At 45.4% G+C, this 23,930-nt stretch overlaps 1 protein-coding gene across 1 annotated transcript in view; it reads right to left on the minus strand.

Moving 5' to 3' along the window:
• Positions 1-16,453: 16,453 nt before the first annotated feature.
• The window catches only part of Cdc5l (cell division cycle 5 like), a 41,983-nt gene continuing 34,506 nt past the window's right edge, over positions 16,454-23,930 (minus strand). The window contains exons 15-16 of the mRNA XM_021149453.2: positions 17,569-17,781; positions 16,454-16,875 (exon numbers count right to left, since the gene is read on the minus strand). Of these exons, the coding sequence (XP_021005112.1) occupies positions 16,771-16,875; positions 17,569-17,781 (318 nt within the window). The 3' untranslated portion in view covers positions 16,454-16,770. The remainder of the gene's footprint in view (positions 16,876-17,568; positions 17,782-23,930) is intronic.

Here is a 23,930-nt window from a genome sequence, read left to right on the forward strand (position 1 = left end):
CCCCCCCCCCCCCCCGCACACACCCAGGACTTTCCCTGTCCTTGTTCTCCTGAGTAAGATGTCTGGGTGCTCCCAGGTGGTGCTGACAGCTCTGTGCAGAGGGACCAGCCAAGGAGATATCTCCAGTCCTCTCCAAAGGTCCTTTATAGAAACAGGCAACTGTCAGCAGGAGCGCCCTGTGCCATTGTGCCACTGCATACGTGTGTCAAACTAAGGGGATCAGGGCAAGCATGGCTCCTGTGCAGACTTGGGCCACAAGAGCCATGCCCATCCAGAGAGGGCATTTTTTTCTGTAAAGAATTAATTCTCACCTATAAAAGCAACAGTGGCCATGCCCAGAGCACATGGACACAGGAGAAGAGCTGGCACTCTGACTAGCCATCTTAATAAATGTATCATTTGTCCTGATTGAAGTGACATGTCAGCGTTCTTAAATCAGGGAACAACAAACTGGAGGGATGTGTGTGTCAACAAGCCACAGGACACAACACTCAGTCTAGGCATCTCACCAAGTGCCCAGGGCTGATTTTACGGAGGGTAGGGCCTGATGAGTCTTCATTTTGGACTTCGGTACCTGAGTGTCAGTCCAAGTACACACAGTGTCCTGGATCCAAAATGGATCCTCTTTCCTTCCCCATCTGTGTTAGACAACTTGCTTAGCAGCTAGCTCTCTGACACCTCCGCCCCTCCCCCGCCCCCATTTTCTCCTGACCAGCGTGGCTGGCAAGGCTACCACCAGTCTAACTTACAGGACAGGGACTGAAAGTTGTTGATGCCCAGAACGCTTGACCTGGCAGACATGGTGCTGGGAGACCTTCCAGCTGCACACGTTTTGTGAGGACACAGCCCCGCGGACCTCCATAGGGTCTTGGGGAGAAGAAGAAATGGGGCTTGCTCATTCTCTTAGACAGAAGTGTAGAGTGGGCAGGTTTCTAACTGCTGGAAAGGAAAAATCTCCCAATATATTTGGAGTGGCCTGCCTTCTGGGCACCATGGTCCCCCGCAGCCTGGGCACCGTGTCTTGGGCAGCAGCGACCCCTGCTGGCTATAAGTGTGGAAGCCCTGAGGGAGCTGAAGGAGGAGAGGGGACCATTGGACAACCATGTCTCTCTACCCTCAGACATGTGGCCACTGCTCCAGACCAGTGAGAGCCTTCTCCGTGTTTTGTTTTTTGAGGGAACACACAGAGCCCCAAGAACGGATCCCACAAAATATCATGCAAAGGCTCTCTTAAAACTTTTTCTCTGCTTCAGTCAGATAGGGTTTTTCTCCCTCGATAAGTCAGTATTTTTGCAGCTCATAGGCATAATGGGATGCGCCTGGAGTACACCGGTTGCCTCCCTGAAAGCTAGTTGTTCATACTATAGGCTCACAGCAGAGCCCACTCTATAGTGAGGCTTCCTTGCCGCCTGTGGCTGTTAGTTCCCAAGGCCAGCGGCTACACAGGTGTGCAGCTGTGCAGGGCAGGCTGGAAGTGAGATTAAGAGAGTGGAGGGCACACGGGCTCACAGCAAGCATGAGGCCCACATGGGCGGGTCCACAGCTCTTGGCCTTCCAGAAGGTTCAAAAATACTGTTAGAACAGACACTGAACACAAATTTAAATAGATGTCATTAGGCTCACTGATGACAAGTAATCCAGATATTCTCCACAAGCAAACACCAAACTGATCCTAAAAACAGCAGATGAGGCAAGAGAAATGGCTCAGTGGCAGAGGGTGCTGGCCACTCAGCCTGCTGACCCGAGTTCAGTCACTGAAAATGAGAGTAGAGAGAGAACTGACTCCTGAAAGTTGTCCTCTGACCTTGTCACATGCACACACGCACACACACACACACGAGCGCGAGATGATAGATAGATAAGATAGATAGATAGATAGATAGATAGGGATAGATAGAAATGAATGGATAGATAGATAGAAAGGGATAGATAGACAGAAATGGATAGATAAAATGATAGATAAATAGATGATAGATAGATAATAGATAGGTAGATAGAAATGATTGAAAAATGATAGATAGATAGATAGATAGATAGATAGATAGATAGATTCTACATAGGTATCTAACACCATTTTTCGTTTTACAAAATATGTCCTTCCTAGTCCAAGAACTGAAAAATCTTCTAGGATGGCTTGAGGAGAGTTTAATAAATTGTTTCTTCATAAGACTGAAGGGAAGGAAGCCAACCAGGGGAGACAAAGCACCCAGAGCCCCCGACCATCTCTAGCCCTGAAAGAGAAAGGGAAGAGGGCTGTGTAGGAGGTCACTAACAGGAAGAGACCCCAGCAGAGGGTATGGTTAGCAGCTGGTTCAGCAGGAGCCAGAAAGAGGAATGAATGTCCCAGAGACATTACCCACCAACACAGACCAAGCAGTGAAGGAGCCAGCCTCAGGGCCCAGAAACAGGAGCAGGAACTGGGGCAGCCCAGGCAGTGGGGATTCGAGGACTCTTGGGGCAGACCCCACGGAGCTCAACTGTGACAGTGTTCACATTGGAGGTAGGGGATCATGGGACGCCAGGAGAAGGGAATGCACTGGGTTTTTATTCATAAACTTCTGTGTCCACGTGTCTAACAGTCAAATGGAAATCCACCCTCGACAACAAGAGTGTTCTGTTTAGGGAGCAGTCCTGTGGGAAGAGCCCCATGCAGTGCTCAGTGGTCTGAATGCTTGTTCTCACCTCCTTCAAGAAGCCCTGCCTCAGAACCAGTGGGATAGCTAAATGACAGAGCACTTGCCTAGCAAGTACAAGGTTTAGGTTCCATCCCCAGCGTAAAAAACCTAAAGGCACAAGGGAGATGCTCAAAGTACTTGTCAGGCAAACATAAGGACCTGAGTTCAGTCTCCAGAACCTATGTTAAAAAGCTGAGCACGTGGTGGACACATGAGCCCGGCACTGGGGAGGTGGGGAGGCAGATCTCTGGGGCTTGTTCCCATCGCCCCACTCCCCGGTCTAGCTGAATCAGCACCGGGTTCAGTGAAAAACCTTGCCTTGAAACATTAAAGGGGAGAGCCATAGAAGATACCTGATGTGACCTCTGGTCTTCACCACATTCATGTAAACACACTTGCAAACACACACACACTTCACGTAGGCATAGAAGACATGGTCAGGGCTTGTGATCACAGCAAACTGATCCCTTCCTAGGCAAGGAAACCTGAGGTGTAAGTTAGGTGAGGTTTTCCCTGGGGAGCTGGTCTCATTCACTCTGGTGGACCAGAGCTTCGAATAGCAGACGTTCTGTCAGTCACCCGGGAAAGCAACATGTCGAACCCAACACCCTGGAATTCATAACTTTGTAAATGCGTCTTCTTCTTTTTTTAATTTTTTTTCATTATTAAAAAGGTGGTGGGGGAAACAGTTTAAGAAGAGCGCTGGCTTCATTTCCTGCCCTCTCCCGATCGCAGGAGCAGGAGAGGTTTCCTTCAGTGGCGCAGGATCTGTTTCCGTTTGGGGGAAGCAGGCCCCCAGGGAACAGCCCCCTTTAGGACTTTCCATGGGTTGAGAAATCTAATCCAGTGTTTTGCAGCCATCATTTAGCAGAGAGCTGTCGTCTGGGTGGTTTGTTCAAGCCCTATGCTGCCTCCACCTCCCTCCCTCCCAGCCCCTGAGGACCGACTTGGTGACTCTCTTCATAGTTATGAACTAGCAGATCTGCTAAAACTTAGGAGGCCTGGGCTAAACCAAAACGTTTTTCAAAGAAACACTTTCCAGTCGAGAAAGGTAATATCCTAGAGGCCTGCCTGCCTTCCTGCAATTAACTAGAACACCACCCAGCACAGCTTTTGTTGGCTGCCACTTCCCATGGAAATACCTCAAATGCTTTTCCTCAGCCCTAAAATGGAACCTTTGTCTCTTTCCTGTTCAAGCCACAGAAAGGCAGTGGGACCAGCGAGCCCTTCCTCCACCACCCACAGCAGCCAACGCCAGTGGACTGGCTGCCGGGTGGGCTCCAGGGCCAGGGCCAACCCCCCAGGCCAGAAGGGGTGCTTGCCTGGAGAAGGCCCTACTTGTCAAACAGACCCTCCAGCTCTGGGAACTTGACCCAGGGCCTGAACCCAAAGCCCAACCCACCACCTCCTGGTCTGTACAGAGAAACAGAATTCTGCTGGGTGGTTGGGAAAGGTGATCTGTGCAAAGTCCTGACACACAGTAGTTGTGGAGACAGGATCCCTGCTTCCTGCCGGAAACTTGTTAGTGGAAATTCTGGGGAGTCCCACCAGAGTCGATGCTTTACTTGGGAGATTCAGGTTCCCTCTTGAGCTTCTTAGTCCACAGCTGGAAGATGGAGAAGAGAAAGGAAAGAAGGCCGTGCTGTCTGAGTGAAGCCAGAGTAGAGATTGTCAGGGATGAAAGGAAGTTAGGAGAAAGCTGAGTAAGGAATGCCCAAGGCATTGACGAAAGCAGATTAGAATGGAGAGGAGCAGAAAAGCAGGAACTAGAGGGACGGGGGGGAGGGGGAGGGGGTTGCGGGGGGGGGGTTGCGGGGGGTGGTGTTCAGTTCCCAGCACCGGGGTCAGCTCACAACCACTGTAACTATAGTTCCAGGGGATCCAACACTCCAGGGCTTCATGGCATAAATGCACGCAGACACACACACACACATATAACATAAGTAAGAATTAAATAAACTTGTTTAGGCTGCTAATGACAGATAACACCTTAGATGATTTTTTGGTGTCTATGGTTTTTTTTTCCCCCTGAAATGCTGCACAGCCAAGCACAGTGAACCCAGACCTTGAGAAGCTGAGGCAGGAGGCTTGAAGTCAGCCTGGATTATGAAGCAAGCTATGTATCAAGTCCTCATCTCAAAAATTAATGAATGAAGGAAATGTCATACAGCAGTTGAGTCTTTCAAAAAAATGATTTGGCTAACCCATATTTTCTCTGAGGAATTTTTTAAAATTCAAACCAAAGCATTTACAGGGCAGCCTTGCTAGAGTCAGACACGACAGACAAGGCAGGGAGATTGTCTGATGAACTGCGTCTACTGTAACTTGGAGGACCAAGGAGATTATATTTTAATTGTTAATTACACACTAGACTGTGGGGCTTACCATACTGCTATACTGCTCCTGAATACACAGAAGGCAGAAGCAGCCTAGACACCCACCAGCCAATGAACAGATAAAGAAACACACGATGGGACTTTACTCAGCCAGAAAGAAGAGCAAAGTCACGACATCTGCAGGAAAATGGGAGGAACTGACGGTTTTTATCTGTAAAATAGATTCTTAAAATCTATTTATGTGTGTGAGTACTCTGTCTGCATATATGTCTGCACACCAGAAGGAGGGCATCACATCCCATTATAGATGATTGTGAAACATCATGTAGATGGGAATTGAACTTTGGACCTCTGGAAGAGCAGCCAGCATTCTTAAGACATAAGCTGTCTCTCCAGCCCCCCAGAAATTATTCTTTTTGTTTTTGTTTGTTTGTTTGTTTGTTTGTTTTTCAAGACTGGATTTCTCTGTAGCCCTGGCTGTCCTGGAACTCACTTTGTAGACCAGGCTGGCCTCGAACTCAGAAACCCGCCGGCCTCTGCCTCCTGAGTGCTGGGATTAAAGGCGTGCGCCACCACGCCCGGCCCAGAAATTATTCTTAAGTGAAGTATCCCAGATACAGAAAGACAAATACTGTTGGCTGATTGACTAGTTGGTTAGCTGGCTAGTTGGTTGGTTCATTAGTTCACTGGTTGGCTCGTTGGTTGGTTGGCTGGCTGGTTGGTTGGCTGGCTGGCTGGTTGGTTGGTTGGCTGGCTGGCTTGCTGACTGATTGGCTGGTTGGTTAGCTGATGGATGGATAGATCGATGGGTGGATGATGAATGCTTGGTTGGTTGGTTGGGTAGTTGGTTGGTTGGTTGGTTTTTGAGACACAGTTCATTCTTTAGCTTAGGCAGTCTTGGAATCACTGTTAGCTCTCTAAACCATAGTGATCCTCCTGCTTCAGCCTCCCAAGTGCTGGAATTACCACACTCAACTTGTTTTAATGTTTCTTTCCCCAGTGAGTGAGTGACAAGGCTGACATCTTTCCTCATGTATGTTAGCCACTGAGATAGGCTCCTCTGCGAACTTCCTGTTCATCTTTTTTTCTACCAGGCCATTTTTGCCTGTCCTTTTTCAGATGCTACCCTTGTACCATCCTGAAAACGAAGTCAGTCGGATGGCTCACGTCCTTTGTGGTCAAGGGGTGTGGCGTGGTGATCCATTTTAAGTACACCTCTCTGCGTGAGACCTTAAAAATAGCCTGCTGGTTTTTTTTTTTTTTCTAATGGTTTCAGGACTTATTTTTCATGTTAAGTCTTTAAAACAACTGGAATGTGTTATTGGGTAGGGTGTATATAGGAAGATAAACAGACAAAAAGAGGAGACTTTAGAAGGCAGTTGAAAATAAGTATTTGAAAAAAAGTGCACAAAAGTTACAAAAATATGTCTGTCTCACTATGTAGCCAGGCTAACAGGGAACTCTTGATCCTCCTGCCTCTACCTCCTGAGTGCTTGGATTCCAGGCATGCTCCACCACCCCTGGGCCCAGCTATTTCTTCCTCTTTCTGGTTGTCACTCTGCTGTGATGCTCTCCCACTATAATTCCAAATGGCTTCAAACTCATGGTAATCCTCCTGCCTCAGTCTCCCATCTAAGTGTATCATTGTGCCTGACTCACACAGCACTGTAGCTGTGAGTGGGCCAGGGACATGAGTACCAGGAAAACAGTGGAGAGGACCTGGCAAGACAGCACAGAGCACAGCAGCTGAAGCAGGCCCTGGGTGGAGGACCACAGTGCTCCATATCTGTAGATGCTGCTGAGGGTGCACTGTGGACATCTAGGCTCCTCCCTACCTTCACTAACAGCACCATGTGGATTGCCCTTGTTGGTTCATCTATAGACTATGGAGTTTCTCAAAGAATGTCCCCCAAGCATTTCAGATATACCTACCCTGTGTTGGCAGGTTAGGTAGAGTCTGCTGCCCTGGTTATGTCTGTCTGCACTGTACAGAAACAACCCAGAACCCTTTGCAATTCAGTGATGTGGTTATTTGTATCTTGGCTATGTTTCAAGAAACGGTAGAGGAATCAAGATCAGTGTGCTTACCCCCTAACAGTTTCAAAAGCACTGGGGAACAAGGAAGGTCAACAAGTTCCTACCATGGGCTTCTGGACAAGTGAACAATCTCTTCTTCCCTCCTCCCCACCTGCCATGAGAATTGGGGGGGTGGGGGTGGAGGTGGGGTTGTGCAGGTTCCATTTCCAGGGCTGGCTTAAAATGGTGTGACAAGATGTATTAGTCATCTTCAAAAGGACCAGAACTGATGGGTGAGTATGTATGTTAAAAGGGAATTTATTAGACTGCCTTGCAGGATGTGGTCCCCGCTGGTCCAAAACTGGCTGACTCCCTATGGGAAGGGGGAAAGTCAGGAATGTGATAGTTGTTCAGTCGGTGAGGCTGGAGCTCACTGTAACAGATCTCAGAATGGCAGTTCTACTCTGCTTCTGTCGTCCTAGATGGTTCCTGGAGAGATGCTCGTCTTCAGTCTCCATTAGAATCCTGAAAAGGCTGGATTTAATACCAACCACAGAAGCAGGACAGATGAACTTGCCAGCAAGCGTAAGAGCAAGCAGGTAGACAGCAAAGGTGTCTTTCTTCCCTATCTTTCCAAGTGGCTGCCACTAGAAGGTGGCAGATTCAGAATAGGTCTTGCTGTTTCAACTACTCTGATAAACTGATGAAGAAAATCCCTCCCAGGAGTCCCCAGCACCTTGGGTTTTAGTTGATTCCAGATGGGGGCCACATCAACCAAGATTAGCCATCAAAAGAGGACACTCTAACAGGAAACTGCATGTCCCCAGACTGTGATAGCAAAAGAGATACAATACTGAGAGCTTGTGGTGTCAGACACAGAGCTGATTGGAACTACAGTTCTTCTAATCTCTTCCTCAACTGTAGCTCTGATGGGCATTTCTCACGGCCCATCCCTGAGAAGTATGTCCCTGCTTTGGCATAGTAGCTACGGGGCGGGAGATCCACTGAGGCTAATTGACATTGAAACCCACTTACAAAGACCAATGCAAAAAACAGAGCCAGCACCAGGACACTGCTACTTGAACATAGACAGTTGCAGCCGCAGCACTGACGCATGCATAAACAGATTAAGATCCTGTTCCTGTTGACACAGAGGAAAGCTACTAGGAACATGAGTATTGACTTTCAGGCAGGAAACTATATGTTCTCTGTGTACAAACTTCTTCGTGTAACATGAGGGGCTGTATAGCCATAGTTTTATGTCAACTTGATACAAACTAAAGCCATCTGAGAAGAGGGAACCTCAATTAAGAACATGCTTCCATTGGGTTAGGCAATCCTGTAGGACATTTTCTTAATTGATTGATAATTTTCTTAATCTGATCAATAGAGAAGGACCCAGTCCACTGTGGGCGGTGCCATCCCCTGAGCAGGTGGTCCTGGATCCTATAAGAAAACAGACTGAGAAAGCCATGATGAACAAGCCAGAAAGTACACTCTTCATGGCCTCTGCATCAGTTCCTGCCTCCAGGTCTGGGCTTGTTTGAGTTCCTGTTCTGACTTCCTTTGATAATGAACACCAATATGGACATGTAAGTGAAATAATCCCTTTCCTTCCCGACTTGCTAGTAACACTAAGACAAGTATGCAAACACCCTTGTATTTAAGGTATCATTTTAAAGTGAGGAGGCACGGTGGCTCAGAAGATAAAGATGTTTGCTGACAAGCCATGACATGAGTTTGATCCCCAAGACCCACAAAGTAGAAGGTGAAAATTGACTCCTGCAAGTTGTTCCCTGACTTTCATATGTGCACCACAGCATGCAAGGACACACACACATACTAAATATAATAATTTCAAAAAAATAGTCAAATACCATTTGCACAGCTACCAAACTATGGCTTAGTTTATGGAAAACAGCCTGCATCCGACTCCAAAGCAATTAAAACAAAGGGCCTTGTACCACCTCATGATCTAATACTGTTCACCTGAGCAGACTTCTCTAAGACATGGAAACACATCTATCATCAGATGAGCACAGAGACAGGTGGGAACGGCTTGCAGTTGTTTAATTTTAGTTGCTGTTTTATTATTTTTAGTGAATGAGAATTCCTAAAGGTTTTCATCTGCTAAACCTCACATATAACTTGTTCACCAGTCGTACCCTGCTAGTCAGTGGCAGTGTCTGACCATAAAGAGACCAAGTGTCAGGACAGGAGAGATAGATAGCTCAGTTGGTAAAATGCTTGCTCTGCAAGCATGAAGACCTGAGTTAGAGGCCCAGGATTCGCATGTGAGGTGTATGCTTGTCATCCAGCACTGGGAGATGGAAACAGGGCTAGCCTACTTTGTGAGCCTCAGGCCAGTGAGAGACCCTGTCTCAAGAAACAAGGTGGGCAGACAGTTCCTAAGGACTGACAACTTAGGCTGTCCTCTGAGTTCCACACACATACAGCTTCTATGCACACCTGTACACCAAGCTGGAGAAAGCTAAGTGTGGTGCTGAGTATCCAGTAGCTCAAGGAGATAATGAGACGAGCTCTGCTGCCTGGGAGCTCAGCACACGTGCACACACATGCATGCACTCACACACATACAACACACACACACCTAACCCTAACCCTGACACACAAACAAGCATGCACACACAGACACATGCACAGAAAACATGCATGCATACACAGAGAAGCATGCACAGAAGCAGACACACACACTCACATGTGAGTGTACATGCATGCACACATGCACACACAAGCTCCCTGTCAGTCAATAGAGGCTGCAGGCAGGGGCTGCTCCGTATTAACTCTCCTCGGAGCATCACAGGACTAAGAGGCATGGATTCCTGCTTGTGCTGGGGAAGCTTTCCCAGACTGTGAGGAGCCCTCTGAGCATAGGCAAGGCAACTCTGATCCACTAAACCATCACAATCCAGTAGCCTGTATCCCAACCCAGTATGAATACAATATTGAAAGCTTGGCCCCCAGATTAAGAGTACTATTGGAGGAAGGTAATAGAGACCTTGGGAAATGGGCCTAGCTAGAGGAAGCTGGCAACTGGGGACATGCCCTTGGGAATTTTGTCTTTTCCTGGTCTCCTTTCTCTTCCTCCTTCTACCACATCGCTTCTGTGGCCTCCTCCATTATACTCCACCTCACCATGGGCCGATAAGCAACAGAGCCAACGACGACAGACTATAAAACCTCAGAGACTATGAGCTGAAAGAAATCACTCCTCACTTGAAATTGTTCTAGCTTTAGACTGTACTGTCACAATAGGAAAGTGGCTACCAAATGCCTTCCCGGAATAGCACAACCCAAGACAACTTCCTGTGATGGTGGAGAGGCAGCTAGGGTAACTGGGGAAACTCAATGTTTGATTTTATGTAAATTCAGATGTCCTTTAAGCTGCATGTAGCTAGTGGCTACCACATGGAAGAGCACGTTTTCCAAAGAGCCAGCAGCTTCTTGGGCCTGTCTTTCCCGCTGGCTCTCTTTGCTCCTTTGTCAAAGCACAATCTCGGGGACTGCGGACACAGCTTGTCTCCTGCTCTTAGTCCTCTTCCCCCCAACTTATCTAGAGTTTTTTTCAAGGCTAAATATTATTTCTAATAACAGAGCTTTCTTGTTCCAGGTATAACTAACGGCCTCTCTGGGGAGAAGGTCTTACAGGCCAACAAATGGCCTATCCAAAGGTTTCAGAAATGGCTTTATAAAAATGCTTTGGAGTGGACGATGCAGGGAAATTAAATAAGTATCAAGTTGGTTTGAGTAAGTTACCACATCTGCCCATGAGCTGTAGGGCAGATTTGCAAATGGCTTTTTTTCCCCTGGTTCTAAAGAATGGACAAATTGTTAATAGGTGTGCTGGGAGAGAGGGCAGAGCAGGAACAGGAAGGCCACCACAGGGAACAGAATATTAAAGACGACTTCTCAAGAGCGTGGGGCAACCAAAACCAACCCAAACTGCCTTTTTACAGATGCCACAATTCCTAGGTGAGGCCCAGGAGCATTTCCCCAATTTTAATATGTACCTCAAATTTGCACACTCATGGGGACTCGTGTTAAAATGGAGGCCCCAAGGCTGGGGGGACAGCTCTGTGGTTAAGAACATCAGCTGCTCTTGCAGAGGGCCAGAGTTTGGTTCCCAGCACCCACATCTGGCTTCTCACCATCACCCACCATTCCAGAGGATCTGACATGCTCTCCTGGCCTCTAAGGACACCTGCAAGCATATGGGTGGACACTGGGTGGGATCTGGAATCACTAGTCTCAGCTGGGTTGGAGCAGGGCCTGGAAGCCTTAGGAAGCTCTAAGTCCACAGGCAGAAGCCAGTGAGAATCATCACACAGGGCAAGTGACAGCCTCCAGACTGAGTCTCAGATTTATCTCGGCATGTAGAGAGCTTGACCCTCCTGAAATGAACGTCTGGAAACCCGTCTCCTTCAAGGTATTCACGTTGCTTAACAAACTCTCCCACTCCAACTAGTGATCGGCAGACCTCCAGGAAGTGGTCAGAACCCGGAAAGTCTTAGTCAGTGTTCTATTGCTGTGAAGAGACACCATCACCAACTAACTCTTATAAAAGAAAGCATTTAATTGGAGCTCGCTTACAGTTTCAGACATTTAGTCCATTATCATCATGGCAGAAACATGGCGGCATGCAGGCAGGCATGGGGCTAGAGAAGCTGAGAGCTCTACATCCAGATCTACAGAGGACAGAAAGAGAGAAAACCACTGGACCTGTCTTGGGCTTCTGAAACCCTCAAAGCCTACCCACAGTGACACACTTCCTCCAACAAGGCCACCCCTCCTAATCCTTTCAAATAGTACTATCCCCTGGTGATCAAGAATTGAAACCTATGAGCCTATGAAGACCATTCCTGTTCAAGTCACAACTTCCAAGTACACGAAGCAGAGACACCCCCACTTTGCGGTCTTCTGGATTTCCCATGTTGTAGACACCCCAAGACGTCAAACTCAATGCTGCCCCGTTCCTAGCAACCCCCATAGTTAGACTGTCTCAGAAAGTAAGGTGAGGCGATTGAAAAAGACACCCACCTTCAGTCTCCCGCCTCCACCTGCATGTGCACACACATATCTATCTACACACTTGGCACACACAGGAGGTTGGGGGTACAGTGGGGACTCATTGGATGCAGAAGGTTCAGCCAGTGCCATCCTTCCCTGGCACAGCAGACAGCCCTGAGTGGATGGAATGAGGAGAGTGGGAACACAAAATGCCGCTGATCAAGAGGACCGACAGCCAGGGATTGCTTGGGCAGACAGTTCTCTCCAGCTGGCAAGTTTAAAAGATGAAAACTTACCCACTTCTGTTTCTGGAGTCATACCTAGTGTTATTTACTGTAGCAGAAGTTAAACTTGAGAAAATAAGACTACTTAGCTACCACTTATTTAAAAGATTTATCTTGATTGTTTTTAATTATGCATGTGTGGGTATTTGCACATGCGTGTTGGTTGGTGCCAGTAGAAACCAGAGGAGCTGATCCCCTGGGGCACAAGTTACAGCAGGCCGTCGTGAGCCACCCAAATGCATACTGGGAACAGAGCTTGGGTTCTCTGCAAGAGCAGCATGCAATCTTCACCAAGCCATTTTTAAAAATAATAGAAACAATAAACAGTAGAGCAGAGTGAGATGAACTCATCTGTAGGAGGACACAGCAGCCTCTGTGAGAGTGCACAGCTCTGCTGCAGGGGAGTGGAAAACCCACCAACCCCTGAACTTCCCACAAAACCCGACCAATCCTCACTCAGGAAATCTCTGTCCTGAGAAGCCCCGCCCCCTCAGAAATCCTCAACAAGCACTGCCCCTCTGTCCAATCTGCTGCTGTCAGCTCCTGGGAGCAGAGGGCAGCCATCCCTGGACTTGCCCCTCCACACCTGGAACTTACCAACAAATAATCTCTTTCAAAAGATTTTATGTGGGCTGGAGAGATGGCTCAGTGGTTAAGAGAGCCAACTGCTCTTCCAAAGGTCCTGAGTTCAAATTCCAGCAACCACATGGTGGCTCACAACCATCTGTAATTAAATCTGATGCTCTCTTCTGGAGTGTCTAAAGACAGCTACAGTATACTTACATATAATACATAAATAAATCTTTAAAAAAAAAGATTTTATGTATGGTGTGACTCAGAAGTCAAGAAAGAAGCAATGACGAGAAGAGGGGAGGGGAGGGGAGGGGAGAGGAGGGGAGAAGTGGTGGGGCGGAGGGTCCTGAGCCCCTCAGGGAGCCGCAACACCGCTGCTGAGGAGGCTTCCTCTCAGAGCTGTGTGGTTTCCTGAGCGCCCATGTCTCAGGTTGCCTTCTCCTCTCAGAGCTGTATGCTTCCTGGGCTTCTGCATTGGATGTCAGAAGCCTCCATCTTGCCAGGATACTGAGGAAGGATGAGGGCAGACCTACTGACCAGCCAAAGTGGTTCTGCATGCTGGTGTTGAAGCTCCCAGTCTTGGTGATTCTTTTAGGCTGTGAGTGCATCTACCTACATTGTAATGACAGTGGGTCTTTATTAAACAACTATTTAGCCCATATACTTTAAAGTCTACATAAAACACAAATGAACTATGAATGTTTTAAATGAATGTAACTGGTTCCAAGAGAAATGGTTTCAAACAGCACAGCCTTAAGAGAGACCCCAACAGACTCCTAACTCAACCTCCTATAAAACTCAGAAACGAGGGACACTACCTTTCTAGTACGTCAAAAAGCCAACTTAAAAATACAGAAGACATCCCCACTAAAACCAGTAATAGAACAAGACTGTCTGTTGTTATCATTTAAGAGTTCTAGACATCTGAACCAACCTGCAACGAAATTTAAAAAAACATCACTATACAAAGATAGCAAATATTTCCTTAAAAGCCCATAAGAACTTACCAGAAATGGGAACGCTAAATGACTAGATAACAGAAAAATAGAGGCTTATGGTCCATTCCTGCACTAACCATTAAGGCCCCAGTGGGTCTGCATCCATGTTCTGACCCAGGCAGCTTGTAACTTTTTTTCCACTCCTATTTTTAATGATGGTTCTTAAACACTTTAACCTTCCTTGTAACCCATCACCCACCAGAGGTAGTGGAAAAGAAAGGATACAAGGGAAATGGGACCTGTTTAGAAAGGTTCTTTGGAGCCAACTCCTGTGTTGTCTGGAAATCGGCAGTTCAGTTCACAGGTTAGCAGGCAGCGGCAGCTCGTTCCACTCACAAACACTTCACAGATACACCAGCAGTCCAGTTCAGTAGAGTTGGGTTAGCAACAGTAAGTGACACAACCTAGCAGAGACAGCCAGGCCCCAGCCTCAGCTCAAGTCAGCAGGAGGGACCAACAGGAATACCAGGAGTTCTTGGCTGTGCATTTCTCATCAGGGAAGATGTGAGGCCCACAATCATTGCACAGCTAGCTGTACCAGCAAGCCAAGCTCTGACTCTATTACTCCATGGAGTCCTATTTATACCCTCCAAACATCACATCCTTCATGTGCCTTGCACGTGAGTGCAATCAGCCCAAGTCCTTGGAAGCGGCAACCAACTGCAGCACACCACAAGGTTTTTGGAGTGTTGCTCTCTATGGAGTCCTGATACATGCAGCTCAACCACGCAATATAAGCCGAACCAATACACAGTGTCCTTAGCAAAGAGTCCTTCATCACATGTCCTTGCTTTAGCAAAGCATCCTCTCATGTGTCTGCTACAGCGAAACGTCCCTTCCTGAGTCTGCCTTAGCCTTTCACACCTGTGCCCATTTTAACGAAACGTTCCTTCATGTGTCTGCCCCAGCAAAACACCATCCAACTGACTTTCCAAAGAACCCTCAAGTTTCCATTACTGCATCAAGGCTCCTAGAGGAACTGGCTTCCTGTCCTCCACCCAGGCAAGACATTCCACAGTATGGCCACACAGCAATGAACCTAATCCCATGGCTGACCTGTCACTCCTCTTCTTAAGAGTATTCTCAAGCCGGGCGGTGGTGGCACACGCCTTTAATCCCAGCACTCGGGAGGCAGAGGCAGGTGGATTTCTGAGTTCAAGGCCAGCCTGGTCTACAGAGTGAGTTCCAGGACAGCCAGGGCTACACAGAGAAACCCTGTCTCGAAAAACCAAAAAAAAAAAAAAAGAGTATTCTCATGACTTCCACAATTTAAAATAAAAGCCCAATTCCCTCCCATGTGGGTCCATATGGTCAGGCCTTGTGTTAACGCCACTCCTGACACCGAAGCCACACTGTCCTCTGCTTGCTCCTCCAAACATACAGTAGCAGCATGGGGCTGGCAATCCATCCTGGTGGGATGGCCTTTCCTGGATCTGACAAGGCCCTGGCTTTCTAAAATAGCAACCAAGTACTACCTGGTGCTACACCTCTTCAGAGTGACCTCTTTAGCCACACTGAGGTTGCCCTCTTTAATAGAATCTAAAATTCATGACACTTCTTTCCCTGTGCATGTCTAGTATGCCCTAACGAATGTCAATAGCAAGAGCTCTGCTGTAACTACCACGCCTCTCCGACACTTGCTACGTATTTGGATTTTCACCGTACGTCATATAGCAACTCATACCTGTAATCCCAGCATTCAGGAGGTGAGGCAGGAGGATCACTTCACATTCCAAGCCAGAGTCAGGACTGTGAGTTCTAAACCAGCCTGGAATTCAGGGCTACACCTTGTCACAAAAAAGCAAAAAGGTATCTGTCATCCTCAAGAGAGCTATGCTCAAGAAAACAGAAATAGAGCCTATTTTATCCATTGTTCTAGCTCTAAGATTATGGCACAGGATGCTCATTTGACAAATACCTGGTGAATGAATGAATGAATGAATGCTTCCTCCTTCCTTTAGTCCCTAGTAGGCTATAGTCAGGCAAACATTTCTGCTAGGTCCAACCCACTGTTGGCCGACACTGTTGTGTTAGTTTTGTTGTTACTGTCGCTGAAGCCTCAGCTTCCCAAGTGCTGTGGTCACAAGCCTGGACCACCACACTCTGCTACTAAGTCACCTTACTATAGGTCATCCTCACATTTCCAAACATTTGGAAGTATATTAAGCTAAATACAAAGGTTTACACAGAGTTTGATGTCCTTGTTAAATGAATCTTTAAAATGTCTGTTTTTAAAAATTCATGTAAAATATTAAAAGTCAAAAAAAAAAGCAAATCTTTTGAGTTATAATCCACAAGTTTTCATGCCAGTAGCCAGAAGAAACTTCTCTAAGGAGATACTGGGGGGATAATGTTAAGGTGTTAGCAAGTCTATCCATCTTGCCAGTGTAGAGAAATGAGTGCCAAGGACTGCCTCCTAAGGACTTAAACTGAGTCAGGCATCACATTATTCCAGAGTGTTCATTAAGTGTAGCACACAGTAAGCACGGTGGCAGGCTTGTGGGCACCCTAAGTATCTAATTACTTCAAACAAAAGGCTACACTCAATTTTTCACATGTTCTTTTTATTCAAGGGTTTACTCACAGGCAGTATTTAAAGTCAGGCTTTTTAAATTAAAGGCCTAAACTACGAAATTTTGTAAATATGACACTGGCAAAGAATGAGCATCTGGATAATTTAAACCCTCATTATCCTGGAGTCCAAGTTTGTAACACGGAACACAAAGATCAGTATCATTCAAAACAAACAACTGAGAAACCACGGTGCTGGGTAACTTGTCAATGAAGCAGCAGCTCAGTTCAGCCTTGCTGAGTAGGAAACCAACAACTCGCTCTCCTGTGGCAGAGCATCCACTGTGCTTCAGAACTTTGCCTGTAAAGTCTCTTTCTCCATCAGCAAATCCGCGTATCTCTGCTGAAGCTCTTTCTCTCGTTCCTGTTGCCGCTGCACATCTTCTTTTAGACACTGAAGAGAGAAAAATATCCAGTTACTTCAAACTTAAGTCCACTTACGGCAGTCTAGCTTACAAACAGCTGTGTAAGTTCTCAGGCTCTCACAGTTCTCAGGAACGCCAATACATTTTACAGAGAAACCACCAACCAATGTCTTTGCTATAATACTAATACCACAGCCATTCTTTGCTCTGGTCCTGTGATCAGCATCCTGTAAAACCTCTGCTGCTCTCAATAAACAAACCTCTGCAATCTTATCAATACCCGCAACACATTGCAAAAAGCCCTGACTGCCCTGAAGCTGCTGGACAGGGGCTAGAGTGCACACTAAGAAGATAAATCTAAACCCAATTTAGCAAAGGAGCTGGTGTTCTGTGATGTGCAGCATCTTCAATCACAAAACTAAAAGATGCTGGTTCCCAGAGCCACATAAATGGCAAGCCACTAAGTTTCAAGGAAACTAGCCACAAAATTGACTTATATTCTCTTACACAGTCCATCCTTTAATACAAAAGAAACCGAGAAGAGTCTTCAGAGCAGCAATCGTTGGCTTGATAGCCATCTAAGCATAGCCAGGTCTAGATCAGAAAGTCAGAAACCTACTTCAATACTGACTTCAGAGATAACTGCCAGGAGGAGGAGAAAGAAAGGACTGAGTGACTTTTCATAGTCCTCTGAGCCATCAGGCAACACATGCTGTTGTTACCTCTAGCCTACGGGGAATAGCAGAGTCTTCATGTTTCTTGAGTTCTTCAAAAGTGCGTAACTCCAAGTGAGCCTGCTCAATCTGGTCCCATAAGTCATTCAACTGTTTCATGAGCCCCATAGCACGAGACTGGTATCCACCAAGCAAAATCTTCATCTTCTTTTCCATCTTTGCAGCTCTCTTGGCTTCTGTTGTCATGTGACCCCTGTTTATCTGGGGAATTGGGGAAGGAGTGAAGAATCACATGAATATACATGAGAAAAACAGATTATTATAGTAAGGGCTAAACTATAAGTACCTAAAGCAAAATACACCAGGTTCCTCTCACCTTCACTGATACCATATGTAACACAAAATTGGCCTCAACAAGGAATTACCTTATACCCAAATATTCCATAACTTCGCCCAAAATTAGAGCAGGCTTGAGTTTCTGAGCATGGGAAAACTGCTCTCTACCTTGTGCAAATGGTTTCTGTGATCATTCATCAGTCATTCTACACTGCCACCTAGTCATCTTCTTTTACATAATAGAATTCACTTCAGTATCACACATGTCTTCCCCCTCTTATACAGAACAATATTCCACTCAAGTACAGCAGGCCACTTGAAAAATGGTATTGTACCCAACCACCTCCAGTTTACTTTACTGGAAGTCAAAGTCAAGTAAGCTACCAGGGGTGGGGAAGAATACTACATGTGTATGTCTTGGAATATGGGATGGAGCTAAAGCTAGATAAAGCTCCTTTAAACCCATCATTCTTTCAACATTTATACAGGTTAAGGTTTTGTGCTTCTGCAATTGACTTAAACCCAAGTATAATGCTATTGCTCCTTGTTTTTCTCTCATGGGTAGTAAATCAGTGAGTCCCCAGCATAATACATCTGCCAAGAGAACCAACGACTGCTGGTCAGGCAGGCAGCACAAACAGTTGGTAAGAACCATGGGACTACCCAGCTGTTATCCCAACTCTGTGCCTCCATTTCTCCAGCAGTAATAAAATGGTAGTCATTACCGACAGTCAGATATGAAACTGGAAGGAGATCATGTATACAAACACTCCCAAGCACCCAGAATCTGGCATAGAATAAGCAATGAACAGTTATGAACTGATTACAATGATTGTGTTATAGATATGAAGAGGCCAACCATTTCACTCCTCTCAGTAAAGGACTGAGACTTGAAAATCTTTAAATTCCAACTTCAACAAAGGAACTCTTGGGGGAAAGAGCAGAGAACAGCTGTGCTTTCTTTTAGATGGGCAGTGTGCCTTCTGTAAACCACCATATCAAATGACATACACTGGACCTCTGTTCCACAACGCAACGTTATCAGAACATAAGAATATTAATACTCTTTGACTTGATGAGAAGATTTTTTTTAACCATGAAGTTCAAATGAGGTGAAGGATCCCTGAGTACTCGGTTCTTCCCAGCATCACAGCCTCTACCTAAGTGAAGACAAGCAGTGGCAGAAACATACACTCTGCTCACAGCAACACTATTACAACCCCATCATCCACCCATGGTGTATATATATGTGTGTGTGTGTGTGTGTGTGTGTGTGTGTGTGTGTGTGTAAACAGAATAATCAATTACCTACACAAGAGAGCAGCAACAGCCATAAAAAGCAGGGAAGTACTAGCACATTCTACCTGTGAACTTTGCAAAACACAATGTTTAATAAAAGCTGCCAATCACAAGTGCCATCACAAGACATGACTTCACTTCTGTGAAGCACCGACAACGGGCAAGTCTACATGAAAAGGGACTAGTGCAGCCAACAGCCACACAGGTCGAGAAGAGGAAGTGCATGCCACAGGCATAGGGTTTCTTCTGAAGAAAATGTCCTAAAGGTGTAGTAACATCTGCACAGCGCTGTGAATACAGGAGAAACAGCTATCTTTCTCCCTGAAAGCAGCTGTCTGAGCTATGTGATCTACATCTCAGAGTCTGGACAGAGGAAAGCACTTCTGAGAGAGAAACACTCCACAGTTCTTCTGGATATAAGACAAGAGTTCTCTCTTCCTTGTCCCTGGGATCAAAAGCAGAGCGTTCTGGATCTATGGAGAAAACTAAGTGGCTCTCCTATGGGGCTCAAGCAATAGCTCAGCAAAGGACTCAGCACCCAAGCCAGGCAGCGCACAACCTCCTCTAAGTCCCAGCTCCAGGGACCCAAGGCCTCTGGCCCTGAAGTACACATGCCCACACACCACACACACATATAACTAAAAATAAATAAAAATATTTGTTTTATTTTACAAAATATTTTAATTTTGTCTCACAATGCAGTCAAGGAGAGAAGATAGTATTTTACATTTACTCTCTTCCATGTCAAACATTTTTGGAGCATGTCTTTTTTAACTAGTGATTTAGACCATGTCTAAACTTATAATTATTTGTGAAGCTTTTCAAAATGACCAACCCCAGTTTCTGATTCAATGGTTTCAGAACACTGTCTCCCAAGTCCCCAGTAAGTTCTAATGAGCAGCCAAGATGAGGAATGGGTCCATTTGGGATCAGCAGAGACCTGGTTATCAACTGTCTTCTCACCCACACCCACTACATCAGTCTCCCCCCCCACCCCCCACCAGAGTCAAGTAGCAAATTTGACAGAGCTACATCAAGGTCTGTGCTGTGTGTAACTCAACCAGTACTAGACTTCACTCACATGTGGGTTTCAATACACATCCAAAAACCCTTAAAAGCATAGAATTTCAAGTTAATATGCTGTGTCTTAAAAATTAGTTATACAAATTAACATTTTCATTGGTTAAGATATCTCAATTAGCTTTACATTGACCACACTCCACAGATATTCAATTTCCAGCCTGGTTAACAGCTTAATACCTATGTGCAGAAACCATTTAATTAGTCATCGTAGTACATTTAGCACTGAGTCCCCTGTCTCTGGTAATTACCTCACTCATATAGTTCAGCTGTTTATTATTCCCAAACCACCAGAGGTTTTAAAACTTCAAAGTTGTTAGTTTCTACTTATTGCCAACAATTACATTTCAATCACCTCAAGCTTCATAAAAATCTTCTGGCTCAACTACAGCTTTAGATAAAATAAATTGAAACACAATAAAAAAATTTCAGTAAGTAAATATATTGTGTCTGTGTGGGTGTATGTGTGTGTATAGTCAGTTATCAGACATAAAAAATTAAAAAGTAGCTTTTAGTATTTTTAGCTTTTTGACATCTGCTATCTAATTGTTAAAATGGGAGGGAAATATCAGTAAGTTTTAAAACACAGCCTACTGACTGCTGAGCAAACTGGGAAACAAAGCCTGTAACTCTAAGACCTGAGGTGTCAGGAGCTAAAAGCTGGTGATTCAGAAGCTAAAACTGATAGAAATCAGGCTGTTATCAAATTCATATCCTAGTCCTCTAGAAAAGAAGTAAGCTGGGGACGAGGAAGGGAAGCAGGGGAGTGCACTGACACACGTGTGTAACTGCCAGGATGAAGCCCACTACTCAGGATGCTAACTTAATTTTTTTTTTAAATTAAGCATCAGCAGCTGTCCCGCTGAAACTTATTTTGAAGAAAAAAAAAACACAAATAAAACAACAACAAAAAGTGCAATCCTGACTTAAGGAAATGACACAGCCTCCTCCATCTGATTACCAAGTGCTTTCTACAAACAAGGGGGGCGGGGGGGACGACACTACAGCACCTCGCAAACCACATGTTAAAGATCACTTACTCAGTGTTGGCACTGAGAAGCAGACTGACTTTAGTGAGTTTAAGGCCATAGTGAGTGTTCCAGGCCAGCCAGGACAACTAAGTAAGACACTTTACAAAAAACCAACCAACCAACCAACAACAAAAAGCACTTACACCATCTACAACATTCACAAACTACTACTCCAGGGGCCGGAGAGATGGCTCACCAGCTACAGAGACCACACTGCTGTTTCAGATCACCTGAGCTTGGGTCAGAGCACCCACTTGGAGTCTCATGTCTATCTGTTGATTCTCTTCTGGCTTTGTGTATACACGCACACACAAACTGACACACTCATTTAAAAAAACAAAATTATTTTTAATGCTATTCAGTTATTTTTAAAGGATGAACATCTTCTATCTGAAAATATGAAATATAAAATGTTCTAAAGTCTAACATGTTGTGAGCACTGGCATGTACACCAAGGGGAAACTTTACATTTACCCTCATTTAACAGGCCTCAAAATTATTTAAAATGCCGTACTGTAAAAGTTTAAAAATTAAAACTATTTAATTTTTCAGGCTATTTGCATAAGAAACAAAGAATTTCCATCCCAAGGCTTCTCACTATGCATATGTAAAGACTCCACACTCTGCAACACAAAACCTTTTGAGTTCCAAACATGTGGGCAAGGGGCGCTCAGCCGTGCACAGGCTGAGCAGAGAAGCGTCCTCCTTTTCCTCACTTTTTAACCTCATGTCCACCTCCACCAGAGTCAGGTGAACTTTGGTACACTGAATTTGATGGAAAGCTTTTCGGCGGCTATCCAGCCTGTCTGTTGTATATGTCAGAAACTGCATGTGTACAAACTACTTAAGACAAGAAAGGGGGCTGGTGAGATGGCTCAATGGGTAAGAGCACTGACTGCTCTTCCAAAGGACCTGAGTTCAAATCCCAGCAACTACATGGTGGTTCACAACCACCCATAATGAGATCTGATGCCCTCTTCTGGTGCATCTGAAAACAGCTACAGTGTACTTATTCATAATAATAAATAAACCTTAAAAAAAAAAAGGCAAGAAAAGCCCAAGGAAGTAATGATCTTTGTCCTTGAGATGTGCAGAACTAAAAGGATCTTGTATAGTCAATTAGGATGACATGTGTAGGCAGTTGAGGCTTCTACCTGTGAGAATGTGCCCACCAACAGGAGCATCAACCTCTACACAAACCACCACTCAGGCTCCCTAGCAAGATAAACATCCATCAGGGTCTCCAAGTGCAGGCCTGTCTCTGTTCAGGAAGGGGGTTTGAATCTAAAGTCAGCCTGGGTAACCCAGTAAGACCATGTCTCAAAAAATAAAAAGCAAGTTGCAGATGTATCTATGAGGCAGAGCGCCTGCCTAGCATGCATAGGGCTCTAGGTTTACTCAATTCCCAGAACCACGCCACCAAGACAAGGTGAACTCTGAACAACAGGCTAGCCTTTAGTCAGCCTGCTTCCTTGGCATCCTCACCACGTAAGCAGCCTGGACTGGAGCACAATGGGAATAAACAATGTCCTCCCTGAAATGAAAGGAACAGGGGAAGTGAGTGGCTTGATGCCACCAGACAACTCCCTTAAAATCAAAACATTAACTTGTATGTCTCCACATAACCAGAATTTCAAAGCTTGAATGAAGCTATTAAGATTTTTAATTGTGGGCTGGTGAGATGGCTCAGCGGTTAAGAGTGCTGACTGCTCTTCCAAAGGTCCTGAGTTCCAATCCCAGCAACCACATGGTGGCTCACAACCATCTGTAACAAAATCTGATGCTCTCTTCTGGAGTGTCTGAAGACAGCTACAGTGTACTTACATATAATGAATAAATAAATATTAAAAAAAAAAAAAGGTTTTTAATTGTGAGGCTAGGGAGAGGTTAAGAGTGCTGGCTGCTGTTCCAGAGGTCCTGAGTTCAATTCCCAGCCACCACATGGAGGCTCACAACCATCTGGGATGGGATCTGATGCCCTCTTCTGGTGTGTCTGAAGACAGTGACAGTGTACTCATATACATAAAATAAATAAATCTTTTTTTTTTAAGGTTTCTAATTGTTCATTCTAAAGAAACTATAAAACTATAGAAAATACACACCAGAGATGGTTCACAAAATTAAAAGGTGGCATTTCACAACCTTGTAAGGAGTAGCACACATAAACAAAACTGGTACTTAAAGAGATTTTACAAGCTACACTTTCCTGTAGAGTTTAAGTGGAAGTAAATGTTCTTTTTTTCTTAAAACTACTATTTACACTATTATGCTATTAGATGGAAAACATGGTACAAAATCATTTCAGTTCAGTTTTAAAGTTTCCTTTCTTTATGCAGTGAGCACTGAAAGGTTCAGCGTGTGGACGGAGAGATGTTTACTACTTTTGCAGAGGACCTGCGTTTGGAGCTCCCACACGGCAGCTCACAGCCATCTGTCCCTCCAGTTCCAGGGGCTCCAACCCCCTCCTCTGACCCTATGGGCTTCTCGGGCACATGGCACACAGATGATCAGACACATTCACACTAGCACTCACCAACAAATTAAATAAGCAGTTTTTAAAAAAACAAAGAAAAAAGCCGGGCGTGGTGGCGCACACCTTTAATCCTAGCACTCGGGAGGCAGAGGCAGGCGGATTTCTGAGTTCGAGGCCAGCCTGGTCTACAA

Source organism: Mus caroli, chromosome 17, assembly GCF_900094665.2.
Source record: "Mus caroli chromosome 17, CAROLI_EIJ_v1.1, whole genome shotgun sequence".
NCBI lineage: Eukaryota > Metazoa > Chordata > Mammalia > Rodentia > Muridae > Mus > Mus caroli.